This window comes from Lissotriton helveticus, chromosome 7 (genome assembly GCF_964261635.1).
Source record: "Lissotriton helveticus chromosome 7, aLisHel1.1, whole genome shotgun sequence".
Classification (NCBI taxonomy): domain Eukaryota; kingdom Metazoa; phylum Chordata; class Amphibia; order Caudata; family Salamandridae; genus Lissotriton; species Lissotriton helveticus.
This window is the reverse complement of record NC_136068.1, coordinates 1249594506-1249610862: the sequence shown is the minus strand read 5'-3', so window position 1 is coordinate 1249610862 and position 16357 is coordinate 1249594506. Positions and strand designations below refer to the sequence as shown.

The window sequence follows — 16357 nt, the reverse complement described above, 5'->3', positions numbered from 1 at the left end:
ATAATGCATATTTAAATAACGAAGCAAACCACATTCACTGGATGATGTCATCAGTGATGTCATCAGTGATGTCATTTGAGATGTCATCAGTGATGTCACTGACCATGTCATGAATGATCTAATATGTGACATCATCAGCAGTGGATTGCGGGTGCGCGAAATATAGTTAGTACAACTAAGTATATAGGAGCAATTTCATTGGTTTTGTATGAGTAAAATGTCCAGCTAACTATAACACCACTAAAACTTATAGTTTTTGAGTGAATTTCAAAGGTTTTTTTAAAACTAATTCCTAACTATATAACTCCTGAAACCTATGGTTTTTTCAGTGAATATATATATATATATATATCTTGTTGCATTTGATTCCTCTGACAGTCAATCTCTTCCCCTTTCTTACCCTTGCAGAGGAGATCCTTTGGTTGTATTTCGTTGCCTTTAGGTGTTGGATCCTCCTCTGAGTCAGTAGAGAGCATGTCTCCTCTCTGGAATCTATGTGGTGGCCTCGCTAATAGTTCAGCTTGGGTATTCTTTGTATCCTGCATTTATTTAGCAACTCTTTTGCTATGCTTCAGCAATAATTGGAAATAATTTGAAGGGGTCACCACACTGGTCCTGACACTGTATCCTGGTGATGAGACTTCCATACAACTAAAGATACTTCATGCATGTACTCCTCTTTTTGTTTGAGTTTTGCATACACGTAGCCTCAGCGTTGCTTCGTGTTATTTTGTGATAGTTCCGCAAGTTAGATAATGGTTTCATCCATTTTGGTGAATCCATTGTTCATGACTACTAGTTCTCATAACCTTATCGTCCATTTTCTTAGACTCGGCTGTTGTTTTGAATTGAATATTTTTTGTGAGTTAATGTCCATGAAAATCTCTTTTAGTGTGCTCTTTAGGTGTCTTTATATTCTAACCTTTAGGGGCTAGTATTACGACTATCCATTGTTTCATTATTTGAATTCTTCTTTCTTTCCTTTTCAGAGAATAGCCCCTTCTATTATGGGTTGCACTTCTTTCTGGAAGATGCTCTTCTTGTGCTCATGTTTTTGACCTAATTAAGTATGTTAATGTTCAACAGAAGCTGAATTGCATTATAACCATAAAAATCAGAGTTAATATATACTTTCTACGTTTTGATTGTTTTTCAGGTGCTATGGAAACAGACTACCCAACACGAGATGAACTACCACAAGAGACTGAATCTGGACAGGCTGACAAGTTTTTATTGCTTGAAAGTTTGACGAGCAACAGTTCTTCTGGAAGTGATTCTCTTTCAGCAGGAGTCACAGTGGTTGGTTGCACGGCAGAGAGTAAAGAAGGGCCACCAATGCCTCCATCAGCTGATTTTGTGACAGTGGAAAGGCAGTCAGGTAGTCTATGCATATCTTCATTTAATTATATGTTATGTTCGTTGTATTTGTGGATGTAGATACTGCTGTCAAGTAGAGTAAGGCTTGGATATTTGCAATTTATTTTTGTTCGAAGAAGACTCTCGAGTCACCAGATGTGGTGTGATGACTCCTCTTGGTATACATTGTGAATGGATCCTCACTCTGTCAACGCATACATGCTCACACTTTCCAGCCTCATTCGCACCGACAGAATCAACAACATATGCTATGCTGATGACACCCAGCTCATACTCTTCCCTCTCCAACTAGACACCAAACACTGACCAATTTCTCTGCCTGTGTGACCGAAGTCCCCAAATTAATCAAAACCAAGTGCCTCAAGCGTAACTTTGACAAGACAGAAGCTACAATCTGGTGCAAAGACACCTTTGTCTAGGACTCCACATGGTAACCTGCCAAACTCTGACACACACCACTCCCAGCAACCTAGGTAAAAAAAACAGAATAGTAATCAACAGCCAACACACCATGAACCGGGCAAGTGAACAAAGTATCCGTCTCCTGCCTCCAAACACTCCAGATGCTCAAGGAGATGTTTAAATGGCTCACCGTCAACACTTGCAGAACTGTAACTCAAGCCTTTATCACAAGCAAGCTCGACTGTGGCAACACACTCCATGCCGGAATCAACGTTTAACTGACCAGAAGACTCCAGACTATACCTAACTTAGTAGCCAGACTCACCCTCAACCTCCCGCTGCATTCGTATCACTCTACACCTGAAAGAGCTTCACTGGCTCCCAGTACACAAACAGGCACTCTTCAAAGTCCTCACTCATACATACAAAGCCACACATAACATTGGTCCCACATACGTCAACAACATATTCTTCCACAAACCTTCCAGACACCTCTGCTCAGCCAGACTTCTACATCCCCCCTCTACACCCCCCACTCACAAACATACATATGCAGAACCAAATACGGAATTCATGCCTTTTACCTCGCTTCTAAAGCATGGATCGATCGAGCCCGTGCTCATAAGAGCCTCCTCCTCAGTTCTTCAGATCCACAACAAAATGAATACCTGACTCTTCACCTAGCCCGACCCTGGCTTAGTCCTTACAGCTCCTTCTTGAGTGTCAGGATACCCTCTCAGGTGACCTATACAAATACACACAACAGCATTCAGACAGACAACATAACTGATATGTATTACCTACAGACATAAGAGGTTACACACATTCTCTTCAATTCTCTCACTTAGTCATGGGTGTTTGGCATTGGGCAAACCACTCATAAACAACAAGTTTACGAGTGGGCTCTCTACCCCCAGGTCCTTCACAATGTATTGCAACTTTGGGGCACCCCACACAGAGACCTATTAACCACCCAAAAAAGGGAAAGGCCCCAAGCTTCAGCACCAGATACCCACACCAACAGTGCATCAGAAATGCACTTTGGATGAATTGGTTAGGGATATTTGTCTATTTTTGTATACACTCCCACTGTATCCCTATGTGGTCAGGAAATTCTGGCAAGCATCACTGATCCTCATTCTAGTAGCACCAGCCTGGGTCAGACAGCTCTGGTACTCCACCCTCCTGGAGATGTCTGGTAGCCCTCATGACAGGCTCCATCTCCGTCCTTACCATCTCATGCAGTAACACAGTAAATTGATGCATCTGGATGATCCTGGGCATCTTAACCTTGCCATCTCCCAGAGTTCTAACATTAGGGAAAACTTTACCATCCTCAGGAATGTTTGTCCATCTTAAGGGAAGTCGATTGCCCACAACATAGGCTTGTTTTTTGGCAAAATGAAAAAGGTTTGTTCACCTCTGCATTTCCAAATCCTAGACCTGCTAAAGCCAGCCTTATGTTCGGGATATTATTGCCTACGTTTTGCACTTGCAGAAAGGAGGACTTACCTACACCTCTGTTACTTTTATATGAGTTTACCTTAAAAATATGAAAAGACATTTGGCAAAACAGGAAACGGTTGGTTTAATTAAACACAGTGGCTGAGAGTCTCAATAGAATGCATCTGAGAGAAGTCTCTCATGTACAGTTTGGGCTGACATTATACACATCTTGTGAGGTGCAAAAAAGAAATTTCTGCATTCCTGAAAAGCATCTCTCACTACGTGTGGTGAGCATGTTGAGTCCTGTTTGGCTGAGTTTTCGTATCTACATGTGGTATCTAGCTTTGTGGTATTTTTGGGGAAGATGAGCCTCTGGCCATACATGTTTTATTGGGGCCAATTTCCTCTGACCAGTTTGTGAGGTAACTATCTATCTGTGGGATCAATCAGGGTTTTCCCAGGGTGCGCGTTTGTCTTTGGGTTAAGAGAGACCCCACCAGTGAGCTGCCACTCGATAGGCATGGGTGTAGGTCATAGGGCCCACCTGTCCACAAATCTCTGACTCTGGGTTGATGGGGAGGTCACCTTGGGTAAATCCGACAGCAATGATACGAGTTCGCTGTAACTCTGGAAAATAATATGGTAGTTACTGGTATCATTTATCTCGACATTCTCAACATTGTGTGCAGAGTTGTCATAGAGTACATTGACATTGTCTTTACTGGTATTGACACGGTCATGCTTGCCTAAGTTATAGCGTACATCAACAGTGTTTCTACAGGTAACAACATTGTAATTCATGTATGAGTTATGGCATACATTGAGATTGTTACTGCCTGTATTGACGCTCTTGAGCGGGCATGGATTAGCAGAGGTCTCAAACCTTTTCTGTAACCAGAGCTACTTATGTTCAATGAGACATTTTCTGAGCTGCTAGTATTGTTGGCTTTGTAAAATCAACCACATTAGACAAGATTATAATAATGTCCATGCTACTGAACATTGCTGTCAGTGATCACCTCAGTGCATCAGGCAGGGGTTTCCAGCAGTAACTTTAAAAAAGTCTGTCAATTTGGAATCCTTTTACATAGGTAGTACATAACAGCTATAGCTGAAATGCTCATGGAGCCAAGGTAATAGTTTTAGTAATAAGTCTCCCCAACGCCACATGATTTATCACTTGCCCTTAAAAGTATTTTGTAAATTCAACCATTTTTCTCCAAACTTTATCTTATGAGCTCTGAAAAAACATACATTTTTTATCTCGATTAAACACTTTTCGATTGGCTGGGGCGTGGTCTCGCCAGATGCAAGATGCTCTGCTGGCCAAGTGCAAAATCCGTAGTAATTCAGGTGAAATAGGGCACCTTCCTGATACAGAGCACGGGATCGCTGATGCAGCTGGAACGCGGCTGAAACCTTTCTGGCCGACCTGACCTGCTGCCACGTCCGCATATCTGCTTGTGGCCTGCCTGACTGCCCGGGCTGTGGAGCCGCGAGGTGAAGGCAGTGGAGGCGGCGGTGGTAGCCTTCGCACTGCCAATATCCCAATACAACCATGGGCAAAACCGACGGCAAACAGCAGAAAATATCATTTTAGGGCAGACAAACGGGCCGAGGTGGTGAGCCTCCGGTGCTAGTGGAAGAGCAGCCCACACAGGTCCCAGAACCAAGCGTTAGTGTGGAGGATGTCTGCTCCATCTTATTGGACGTCAAGACAAGCCTGCATTCAATAGATGCTAAAATGGATAGCCTCACAGCCCGACTAGATAGGGTGAACCAAAAGGTTGAGGTGCATGATAACAGAATCACACAACTGGAATCCCAAGTGTCAGACTCTGAAAACGCATTGGCCAGCGACCGCCAAAAGCTGTTAAAAATGGCCGAAATGCTGGAAGTAATCTGTGCCAAAAGTAAAGACTTGTAATCACATTCCATCGGAACAACATTCACATTACTGGCATACCGGAGTCAACAGTGATTTCAAAATGGAGGACTACCTTGAATCCTTGCTGCGCGATCTCTTTGGACCGGCACTGTCAGCAATGTTTAATGTTGAGAGAGTGCACTGCTCATTGGGCCCGCGCCCTCCACCTGGAGCTCTGCCGAGCCCGATAATCGCTCACCTGTTGAACTACTGCGCAGGCATATGATCTTATCCAAAGCCTGAGAAATGGGAGAGGTCAAACATCAGGGCAAAACCTTGTCCTTTTACCCATGACTTTACTCTGACAGTTCAGGCTGCCAGAAGAGAATTCCTGCCTGCCAACCGTCTCCTTCAACAGCTAGAGATTCCCTATGCTCTCCTCTACCCGGCCAAAATTTGCATCACTTGCGGGAACAAACCTCAATTTTTCACTGACCCTAAAGCTGCACTCACACTGCGGCACTTACCCAATAGTGTGGGGCGGGGACTTCAATGTAGCATTGCAGGGAACCATTGATTGCTCTAGTGAAAGGCTACAACACTCACGCTCAGTGTAATTCCTCAACACACTTATTGCCGACAATGCCCTCACTGACATATGGCACCACACACATGACTTGCAGCGCAAGGGTACATGCTTTTCCTCCGTACATGCCTCAAGGTCTCGCATTTATTCTTGACTGATGTCCTCAAGTGGGCTAAAGCGGTAACACACTTGCCACGCACGTTGTCAGACCATTCACCGGTCCGGTTGACACTTCAGATCCCGCAGACTTTCCCTCTGATGGTCCTGTGGAGACTGCCCCGCGGGTCCTGGGCAATTAGGTGTTTAAGACCGAGCTCGAGCTAGCCATTACAGAATTCTTTGAGCTGAATAAGGGATCTGTCGCCTCACCTTACACACTGTGGGAGGCCATCAAGGTGACAATTAGGGGAACCTGTATTGCCAAGCAGGCCAGTGTTCTGAAGCGTTAAGAGGATCCTTAAAGAAACTAGAGTCGGAAATACAGAACCTGGAAGAGCTCTATAGCCGCAATCCTCGTTTGGAAACGCTGGCTGACATCCGAAGTCCGTGTCTTGAGTTGCGCAACAATGGAGGATGCTTGATTACATCCCCCGAAAAACCTCCAGCAGTTATGTCCTCCTTTCTAGCCCAGTTATACTCCACGTGGACATGGAGTTGCTGCAAAGTTATTTGGACTCCCTTGATCTACTCTGGTTAGACTCCGCTCACCGCAAATACACGGACTCTCCGATTATCTCAGAGGAGGTGGCACAAGTAATATCAAGCCTCCCGGGTGACAAAGCGGCAGGTTCGGATGGACTGTTGCATTCTATAAACAATATTCATCCCCCATCTCGTAGAGATGTATCACGAGTCTGTTTTCACAGGTAAGCTTCCACCTACCCTTCGCGAGACCCTCATCATTACGATACTGAAGCCAGGTAAACCATCAGATTTCTGCGATTCCTACAGGCCTGTCTCTCTCATCAATTTAGATAATAAAATATGTGCGAAAATTCTAGCCAACCGCTTGCACCCCCTGATACCACTGTTAGTGCGACCCAATCAGTCAGGGTTTATACCAGGGAGAGCCACATCCCACAACCAGAAACAGTCAGTTCTAAAATAGCCTGGTCTTTAACTTTTTTCTAGAAATCACCAGAGGTTCGTAATCTGAAAGGTAGTGCATTCCACAATTTGGGCCTAGATATTTAAAGGAAAGTATCCCCCCCGCCCCCTCCCCACCGAAAGGAATGACAGCAAGGCCCAAGCAGCGCAAGTACAAAAGGAGGTCAAGGACATATGGAGACAGAAGGCAATTAAAATAATGAGGGGTGGTTTGAGTCTCTTGAGTCCAAGCTAAGGTGTCTTCTGTTCTTCAATTCTCCTCTCCATTGGATCATTGCTTTTAGGCCCACAAGCACAACAAGAGTACACTTAACCATAATGCAAGCAGGAAAGGATAACCATTTCTGCTAAAACTCTGTGTTTGATTGTCCTCTCAAACCACTGGGCCCTAATGGCCACCTTCAACACCACTGGGCCTTAACTCCGATGCCTGACGCCTAAAACTGACTGTGCCTATTTGTGAAAAAAAGGAACAGAAGCCCCAATTCTCAACTCTGTTGCTTCGGCCCTGTTTGCTGCACAGCAAGCATCGTTGGGCCCTAATGGTAGCGAGGAAAATTGATCCCTGTTTCCCTTTTTGGTAGTAAAACAGCCATAAATGGGGTGCACTAGTGGAATAATGACCCTTTAAAAAATGTCAACACCCAAATCTCACCCCCTTCCTCAGAGCATCTCTCTGAGGACGCTGTCTCAGTCCATTTGTAAATTAAAATAATTGTGGCCACATAGTGCCCCATCCTCTGGGCCATCTTTTCGATATATCTATGGATCTTGCTCATTTTCTTTTTCTCTTTGGTCATTACTTTGAGGTCCAAGGGGATTAGGGGGTCTGCATTTGAATTCCCAGGATGCTGGTTTCTGGTCCAGGGAAGACCTGGCTTGGCATTTCGGGCTGGACTGTTAGGATGAAGAACAGGGTCAAGACTGATTTACATATGGCTGGGTCTGAACTGGGGTGGCGAGGTGAGCTAAAGAATGATGATGGATTCAACCCAGATCTGTGACTGGGGGTGAGTGTGAGTAAAGTTTCAGCGCTCCGTCCATCATCTCCTTGTGTCTGCATTTCAATTCTACCCTGCTTGCCTATTCCCTGCCACCTCATCGACTTGCCTGAAATAACATCTGCATGTATATTGAGGTGGAAAATGTGGGATCTATGAGGACGAATGTGCCTATGCTTTTTTAATTTAACAAAAACAGGTCTCATACTTTTTTGTTGCTACAACAAACGTGCCTGGATGGTTAATGCAGACCTTAAGGTGCATCTGGCTGAAAATGAAGAGGGTGTTGTGTCTCCTGTGCTGTGAAGCAGAGAGAGAGGCCGAGAGCTAAAGAAACAGGCCTTCTCGCTAGAGTGCCTGCTACCTGAAGGAAATACATTTGTGCAGTTGTTTATTCACCAAATGCAAAGGCTTCCTAGGAGCCTGTATAAACTTCAATTTATGGAGTCACTTGAAGCTTCATGGTGACAAAGTTTAATTCTTTGTGAGACGTAATGTAAGGGCGGTCTCATTGGAGTTCAGCAATGCATAGTTTTAATGGGTACTTATAAAAAGGTTTGCACAGAGTACAGTCTGGTTATGTATTGCTAAAATATATACTTCCAAAGCAATTGTTTTATCTTAAACACTAAATGTATTTGTGACAGTATGCTGTTTGTAATTCAGTTTGAAAATGATGACTTAAATCTTCAAGGTGCTTTGTTTCATAGGATGGTTACCTGGTATCACTATAAATACACAGGTCACTATTCCTCACCACACCTACCTGGATTAAATTCTGTGAATCTTTAGCCACACAACACTGTCATCTGCAGTGATTACATTAAGTAACTGAGGATCTGATAGAGACATCTAGCCGCAGATTCCTTAACTTAGAATCCTCCTCAGGCGCCAGACTGCATCTGGAAAGTTTCCCAGCAGTACATCTGCGTGTCGGTAGAGGGCGCCGAGCAGCTCTGCAGCAACGCCATCTCCCGAATCGGACGTCAACTGAGTTCATATAAGCCCTCCTCCTACGCACTAATGTCAGTTAATTCCTTTCCGCTCTAGTAATGCGGATACGCAATGCAGTTCGTCTGGCCGTTGTCCTCCGAGTTCAAGCCTTGTGAGTCCTCTGGATGACAAATGTCCTCTAGGGACCCTCACTTGGTTTGCAAGTTTTTCGGTTGCACAAGACTTACAACTTCCTTCTGTGGAATTGTCAACAGACCCTTTACTTGGCGTTCTACATCATGGCCAGTCTAAAGTAGAGGCTGTCCTTGCTTATAGTGAATGTCTTTTTGATATCCTGTAGATCGCTCTATTTCTCACAGGCATCTTCGCCCCCGAAGGATCCCTCCTGTCTGCTTAGACACACATCTAATCAGAGGTTTGTGGTACAAGCTGCATTAGCCGCCCAAAATATTGATTTTGATTTTATCCCTCCTGCCTGTCTGGAACGAGAGGCCAGGAAACTTGACGCATGTGGTAAGCATATTTTCTCTTCTTCTAGCTCTGACCTGTGATGTCAGAGCACTTTTCGTGTCCTCGCCTGCTTCTCCCACACCTTGAGGGACTCCGTCGACGGCTCTTGCCCTCCCTTGCAGAGGAAGCCTGGAATGCTCTTGTTCCATTGGTTGAAGATGGGCAAAAAGCTGCCTCACTTAGCATCCACTGTGGTATGGATACCACCAATACTTTTGGCCGGGCTATGGCCTCTTCCATAGCCCTCCGTCGGCGTGCATGGTTGCGTACTTCCAGGTTTTCAGAGGATGTGCAAACTTTATTGATTGACATGCCTTTGGATGACCCCATGCATGCCGACTCGGCTTTATGCTGGTTTGGAGATATTCATGGTGGTGTTGTTGTTGTACTAGGTTGTCGGGACAAATTGTTTCCCCTTGTTTCAGCTCTTATTGGCTTTCATAGGGTGGAGTGCTTCTCTCCCTTCTAGGGTTACACTCGGTGTGGTGTTCTTGCTTGCTGCAGGTGCTTTTCTTATAATTATTCCGTCAGTGACAGATTTAGTTTCCATCCAGCTGGAACATATCATAATTGCAGGTTCGTGGGAGCCTGTTCTTACAGCTTCCCTTTGCCACTTGATTCTTTCTGCCTGAGTAATTAATCAGTGTTGGGTATTCTGCTATGTTGTACGGATGCACTATAGCCTTGTTCCCTCTTTTTCGGGGACCTTATTTTGTATGCCTTAGGGACGTTTTGTGAGCCACCTATACACTTTGTACCCCTTGTAGGGACTTTTACTTCATCTTTTCTCTTCTCTTTATGGACAATAATCATGCCACAGGACGGCAGACTCTTGGCCTGGGTACCTTTGTCATGTGCAAGCTCATTTTTTACTTTATTGTGGTGTTCTTTGTATCTGTTTTTACCCTTTATGTGTTCCTACCTACTTAATTGTGTCACAGCACTACAATTGCTTCCTGCGATGGGAGGAGTTTTATATATTTGCCATCGCACTCCAAGGGTAGCGTCTGCTCTTCCTTTCAGTTCTGTTGTCCTAGGATCCAGTCCCTTTGGTTGTTGGTATCCTTCTTTATTGGTTTCTCTTTCTTTACTGTACTTTCCTTCCTCCTCGTTGGTGGAGGTACTGTTCTCTTCCTCACAGCTCTATATGACACTCCAGCCTTTCGTGGAGTCGTATTTTCTATGTGGCGGACTACTTTCTCCTTTTTCCCTCCTTGCTTTGGGTGGGGATATTTCATTACTCTTTCTTTGGGCTTATCCTATCTTATATCCGACATATTTCTGCTGCTTATGTACTGTCCTCCAATATTGGGGGCTTCTTCGCCTTCATGGGTTTGTTCCCCTTTTACACTGTACTCTCGGTTTTCGTCTAGAGCTTTAGTTTGGTTTACTATCAGTTTCGCAAGTTTTTATGGAGCGTTGGTCATGTTTCTGGCCTGTTTCTCAAGCCGCCATGAATTGGACACTGTGTGATTGTCTACAGCACCTCTGTGTTGCCCTTAGTCTCCGCCAGCCCTTTTGTTTCACCCTGACGGTCTTCTTCCTCTTCTTCTTCATGGTGGACTCCCACCTCATGTTTATTCTTCGTTTCACCTTGCTGGCACTCTTCCTCAGTTGGTGGTGATGGTTCTTGGATGATTGCCCTTGTTTTCCTGTAGTTGGCAATACCTCCACATCCTACTCTAAAGTGGCATTGTGCTGCTGGTCTCCGACCTTGTCCTTCTGCCTCCACCTCAGTTACAGTTGTAACTTCTTCTTTACGATGGTAGGATATATCATCTCTTTCCTCCCTCTGTTCTTGGAGTACCCTTTGTTCCTCCACTTCTCGTACTTCCACTCACTGGCAAAGGATGTGGGTTGCTTTAGGTGGAGTGCTTATCTGTGTGACTTGTGTGTCCACAGGAATTTCTATGTTTTTGTCGATTCATATTATCCTTATATACATTTGTCTTGAATGTATATGTCTTCGCGTGTATATACCTAGATTTTGCATGGATTTTCCTGTAGATTTCTTTCACTTCTGATATATATCGGTGTGTGCTATGCACATATTGTCGCCTGACCACCTATATGGTGTACATCACTGCATTTTACCCACACCCTTCTTGGTGACTCAGTTCAACTAGTCTGTTTCCTTCCTTCTCTTCAGTGAGTGTTTTGGGAGAATATCTTATATACCTTCAAGGTTCTCAATGTAAGACCGGTCTCTTTACCTTTCTTGTTGTTTCCCATGGATGCTCTTCGGCATTTAGCATTCATTTTTCTCTGTCTTTTATCTCTCATTCTATCATGGGAGTTTTTTTTTTCTAAATCTGTTTCTCAGGATAGTTTCCATGGCGATTGGTGGGTTAATTTTATGTGTTGCTGCGGCTGAACACGCTGTGTATGTTCTTACCATTTGGTTTTGAACCTGGACTGTATGAATTATTGCCCTTGGTCCCTTTGCATTCCCTGATCATAGGTTTAATTCTCTTTAAGGCTGGCTCTTGACTGGTTCTATAGTATGTTTGTCCTTCTTAGGGATCAGTCCTCTTGGTGTGCATCTTGTTTCACTTATCATTTTTCGATAGTCTAGTCCCTTTCTATCTTTTGGACCGGCTTCTCCTATTTGGAATTTTTGGTGAGGTCTGTTCGCAGCCTTTCTCAAAGGATGGTATTGCTTGGATCTCTCATTCTAAGATAAGGAATCTGTGGCTAGATGTCTCTTTCAGATGGACAAGTTCCTTGCCTTCAGTAGCGCCTTACCTGGTAGAGACAGGATCGAGCCGCAGGGCCCTTTTGTCTCCTAGATCCCCTTTTTTGCATATTGCTACTGTTAGTTCATTCTGTACTTGTTAATACAAGATTTTTCCCTTTCTGGCACACTGTTCCCACAGGCTGTTTCTCTAAGTGGCTCCGCATTGTTGAAGCGAAAATAGTCGCAAAAGAAACTAACATCGGCGCATCAGGCAAGGGCTTATATGGACTCCATTGACATTACATTCAGGAGACAACATCGCTGCGGAGTCCCTCGACGCAAAGAGATACTGCTGGGAAACTCTGGATCCAGTCTAGTGACTGGGGAGGATTCTAAGATGGGGAATTTGCAGCTAGATCCTGTCTCTACCAGATAAGGTGTTACCGAAGGTAATTAAGTTGTCCTTCCATTAGTAAAAGAGTGGATTTTCCACTGACTAGTTCAACTTGCATTCATTTTTATTTTAGCATAGGTGTGTTATTATAACTGCAATAACCTAAAAGTGAAGCAACAAAATTATTACGGAATATTTTATTGTTTTTAGCCATGTGCTTTACCCTACCACCACACTCACTGACCCCTGCCGCACTCTGGATCACAATTCCCATACTTTTTTAATGCTGCTGCTCTAAATGTAGACAGTCTGGCAACGAAGCAAATAAACAAGGTCACACTTCTAGGCCAACTTTACTTGCTGAGGCATCTGTGTCCCCTGGGAGTACTGCAATGGATCCCTGGGAGGGGCACACTCCACAGTTTGAAGACTTTTACCTTAGAAGGCCTCTTGTGTGGAATCTTAATGCAGTCCTCACCTAGCTCATTTGATACTATGCATTCATGCCATATTCACTTCTTTTTCTGGAAGGTAGCCTACCGGGTAGCAATTACATCTCTTAGATGCATTATTGAACTGCAGACGTTTACCTTCTTCCAGGTCCGGAAGGACAACGTTTTTCTTAGAACTAATCCTACGTTCCTCCTTCTACCTCAACCACATCATAGAGCTCCTAGTCTTTTTACCAAAACCAGACACGGTTGATGAGCCAGCACTTCACACGTTGGATGTCAAAAGAGCTCATATATACTACATTGACAGGACCAACCCATTCTATAAATATGACCAGCTCTCTGTCTCCTTTACAAAGCCTCAAAGAGGACATCCCATTTCGAAGGCAGACGTAGGTAGGTGGATAGCCAACTGTTTTCCTCAGTGCCTGGAGACCCACAGTGTTCTACAAGACTTATTGATTGATTGACAGTCAGATCTACTTGCATAGAGCAGAGTGTCCTACCTGCTCCACCCACGGTGCACTGCACCCACCAAGAAATGAGTGACCATGGCCTTCCTAGGAAACGTTATACTAGTTGAACTTTTGTAATGCAGCCACCTGGTCAACACCATTACCAAGAACTAATGTATGGATATCCTAACCCGGCAACAGATCATGGTGGGCCGGACGGGGTTAAGGAACAGGTTTCAGTCATCTGCATCAACAGTCACACATGCTATGATTCACATATGCGGGCACTCGTATGTAACTTTTCCTTCATCACTATATAATTTGCTCTAACTTTCAAAAAAGTAGCAAGCCCACTATTAAAAGAGTGATCACGACTACAGAATTAAACTCCTAAGCAAATACGTTTTGAAGAGAAGCCTTGTCCACTAAAGTGTCCATCTTGGTGTCTGAGCTCAAACAATAATCTGTCTCAAAAGTCGACACTTCTCTCCAAGTGGTAACTTGCAGTTGTCTTGTGTGGGATCAGTTCTTGTCAAAGTGGAAGTAGTCGCTGGCCCCATTATGGAGCGAGCCCTAGACTTGCGTGGCAAGGGCCTTTTAGCTTTTTCAAGGCAAATAAAGTGCTGTATCGGAGACCCTCCTACATTAGAGGTCAGCATACTAACATCGAGGTTTCTAGCAGCTCCAAGTAAGGAGACTGTCTTATTTTTATCTTAGAACTTCATTCTGCATTATTAAGCTTCCCAGTCTATGACAGTGAAAATGGTGTTAAAATAGATGCCCAACAGTAGATCAGAGGATTTGGGGAAATGAGAGTAATACAGTCGTTATGGTATATATGTACAAAACACAAAATGCTTTGGTAGTCAGAAATGTCCCACATCTGATCCCCACTGTAACCATCATAATGGATGCTTTTCATGCACTGGGAGAGGTGCACATTGCCACACACCAAAAACCATCTTCATATAATCCTCTGGAGCTTTAACCGGTGGGCCAGCATTGAAGATGTTTCAACCTCACATACAAGGCAATATGAACCACACGCTGTTAGGAGACACCAACACCAACAAATGTCTGCATAAGCAAATCATCTGACTTGAAGAGTTCTCCGATTATGCAAAGGAACCAAAAGTAAATAATGCCCAAATTATGGGTCCCAGCTGGCTCAACTCGATTTAAATGGCAATTCCTTCTAGATTAATGGATATGGAACATTTGCATATGCTTTTCCACCATTCCTGCTTGTTTCACAATTGGTCACGAAATGCACAATGGCCCACTTGATGCATATTCTATTTGCTCCAAAGTGGGCCAGGCAGCAATGATTCTAAAATCTGATAACCATGTCCCATTTAAACGACAAGAGGTTGCCAATACATCCATAGCTCTTGATGATGAACCCATATCAGGGCAGTTACTTGGGAATGGACCATCAGAACTTGGCACTGAGTTCCTGAATTATTAGGTTTAGGGTGTTTGAATCTCTGTTTACTTTGCGTGTATCTTCTTAGAAAGGCTAAAGGATCAACTACTTGCTTATTTGCAGCAAAGGAAAGCTTTTTGTTGCCAGCTACATTCAAAGGTAAACGACACTGTATACTGGATATGTCTAAGACAAGGTACAATACTAATCAAAGGTTTATATCTACAAGTCAAGTTAATCATCTATCGGTGTGCACCAAGTGCCATTGACAGCTTGTTTGAAGAGTAAAGACATTTAGAACCTAATTTCAGTACTTCAATGGAGTTCACTCACTGCCATTTCAGCCTATGCATAATGGCTCGCCTATGCATTTCATTATGAAGACAAGTTTTATTACACTTCTCTAAGAAGTGGTTGTGAGATTCAGGTGGAAACAGCAACCCACATACCTGCAGGCACACAAAGAAAGATGACTGTGGTAATGAAAGGTTTGTTTATGAAGTGTTATTGATTTTGCTTAACAGTTTGACCATGAGTTTACTTTTCTTCTTCCTAGATTCCAAAACATTAGCAGAGAGTTGCATACTGGTTTGTGGAGGGCTGTCATGTATTACATCGACAGGACAGTAGACTTGAGGAAGTTGTCCAGTTATGTGCCTCATGCAGCACAAAGCACTGACAATCCTACTACAAAAGAACGATTGTAAGCCAAATAGTGAAATGTTTATAGCTGTGCTACTTGCTTGTGAAAAAGAAAATGTTATTTAATATGTCAAGGATATAGTGTACACCAAAGAAAGGCATGATTTTCTTTCATTTTGGCATGTTCATCGGATTAGGTTTGCACTGAAAAAGGGAAATCTTGCATATCTGTATCTGATAGAGACATCTAGACACAGATTCCTTACCTTTGAACTACCAGGCATCAGGCAGGATCCAGAAGATTTTTCTTAGCAGTACCTGTGCGTGCCAGTAGGTGGCGCCGGTCGACTCTGCATGACGTCGTCTGCGTCGTGTTCATCGTCGTCATTATGTCCGTGTCGTCAATATAACCCACAATCCAGCGCAGATGTCAGTTCTATTCTTTCCTCGCCAGCCAGCGCAGATCCTTTGAAGAGAACTGCTCCCTGTCATTTTGACTTTTTGTCGACTCCTTTTGGTGTGTAGGATGTCAGGCCTCTTCAGGCCTGCAGAGTTAGTTGATGGAGGAGTACCCGTGGGTTCCGTGCCTTCGGCTCCGGTTAGAACACCACAGCGACCTACTCAAGCGCTGCGTCCAACACCAAGGTCCTATGCAGCTCCTCTCCAATCCTGGAAGAGACAGAGCCTGCCAGGCGTCCTCCGAGGCCGGCGCCGACGGAGCCATACGGCTCCATGCCGTTCAACCTGCCCTGTTCTGAAGGATTAGGAATGGATGAGGAGGATTGGGAGGGGGAGCAGAATCCCTTAGAAATCCCGCAACCACAAGACCTGGACTGGTACTAGGAACTGGGTGATGCCAGTGGTCTGAACACCTTCCCAGATTCTGGCAGGCTGTCTACACCTAATCTGGCTATGGAGGAGGGGGAATCATTTACTATGTTGGTGCATAGGGCTGCGGAGGTCTTGGACGTGCAGCTTCCATCTGTGGCAGTGAAGACTAACACGTTGATAGAGGTCCTGCTGCCTGTGCTCTCCAGCTCAGAACAATTGCTGCCTTTCAA

The 16357-nt window shown here is 44.3% G+C and overlaps 1 protein-coding gene across 1 annotated transcript in view; it reads left to right on the top strand.

Annotated features, from left to right (window-relative positions):
• The window catches only part of SPAG9 (sperm associated antigen 9), a 2066870-nt gene that overhangs the window by 1169742 nt on the left and 880771 nt on the right, over nt 1-16357 (top strand). The window contains exon 19 of the mRNA XM_078654422.1: nt 1157-1378. Coding sequence (XP_078510548.1) covers nt 1157-1378 — 222 coding nt within the window. The remainder of the gene's footprint in view (nt 1-1156; nt 1379-16357) is intronic.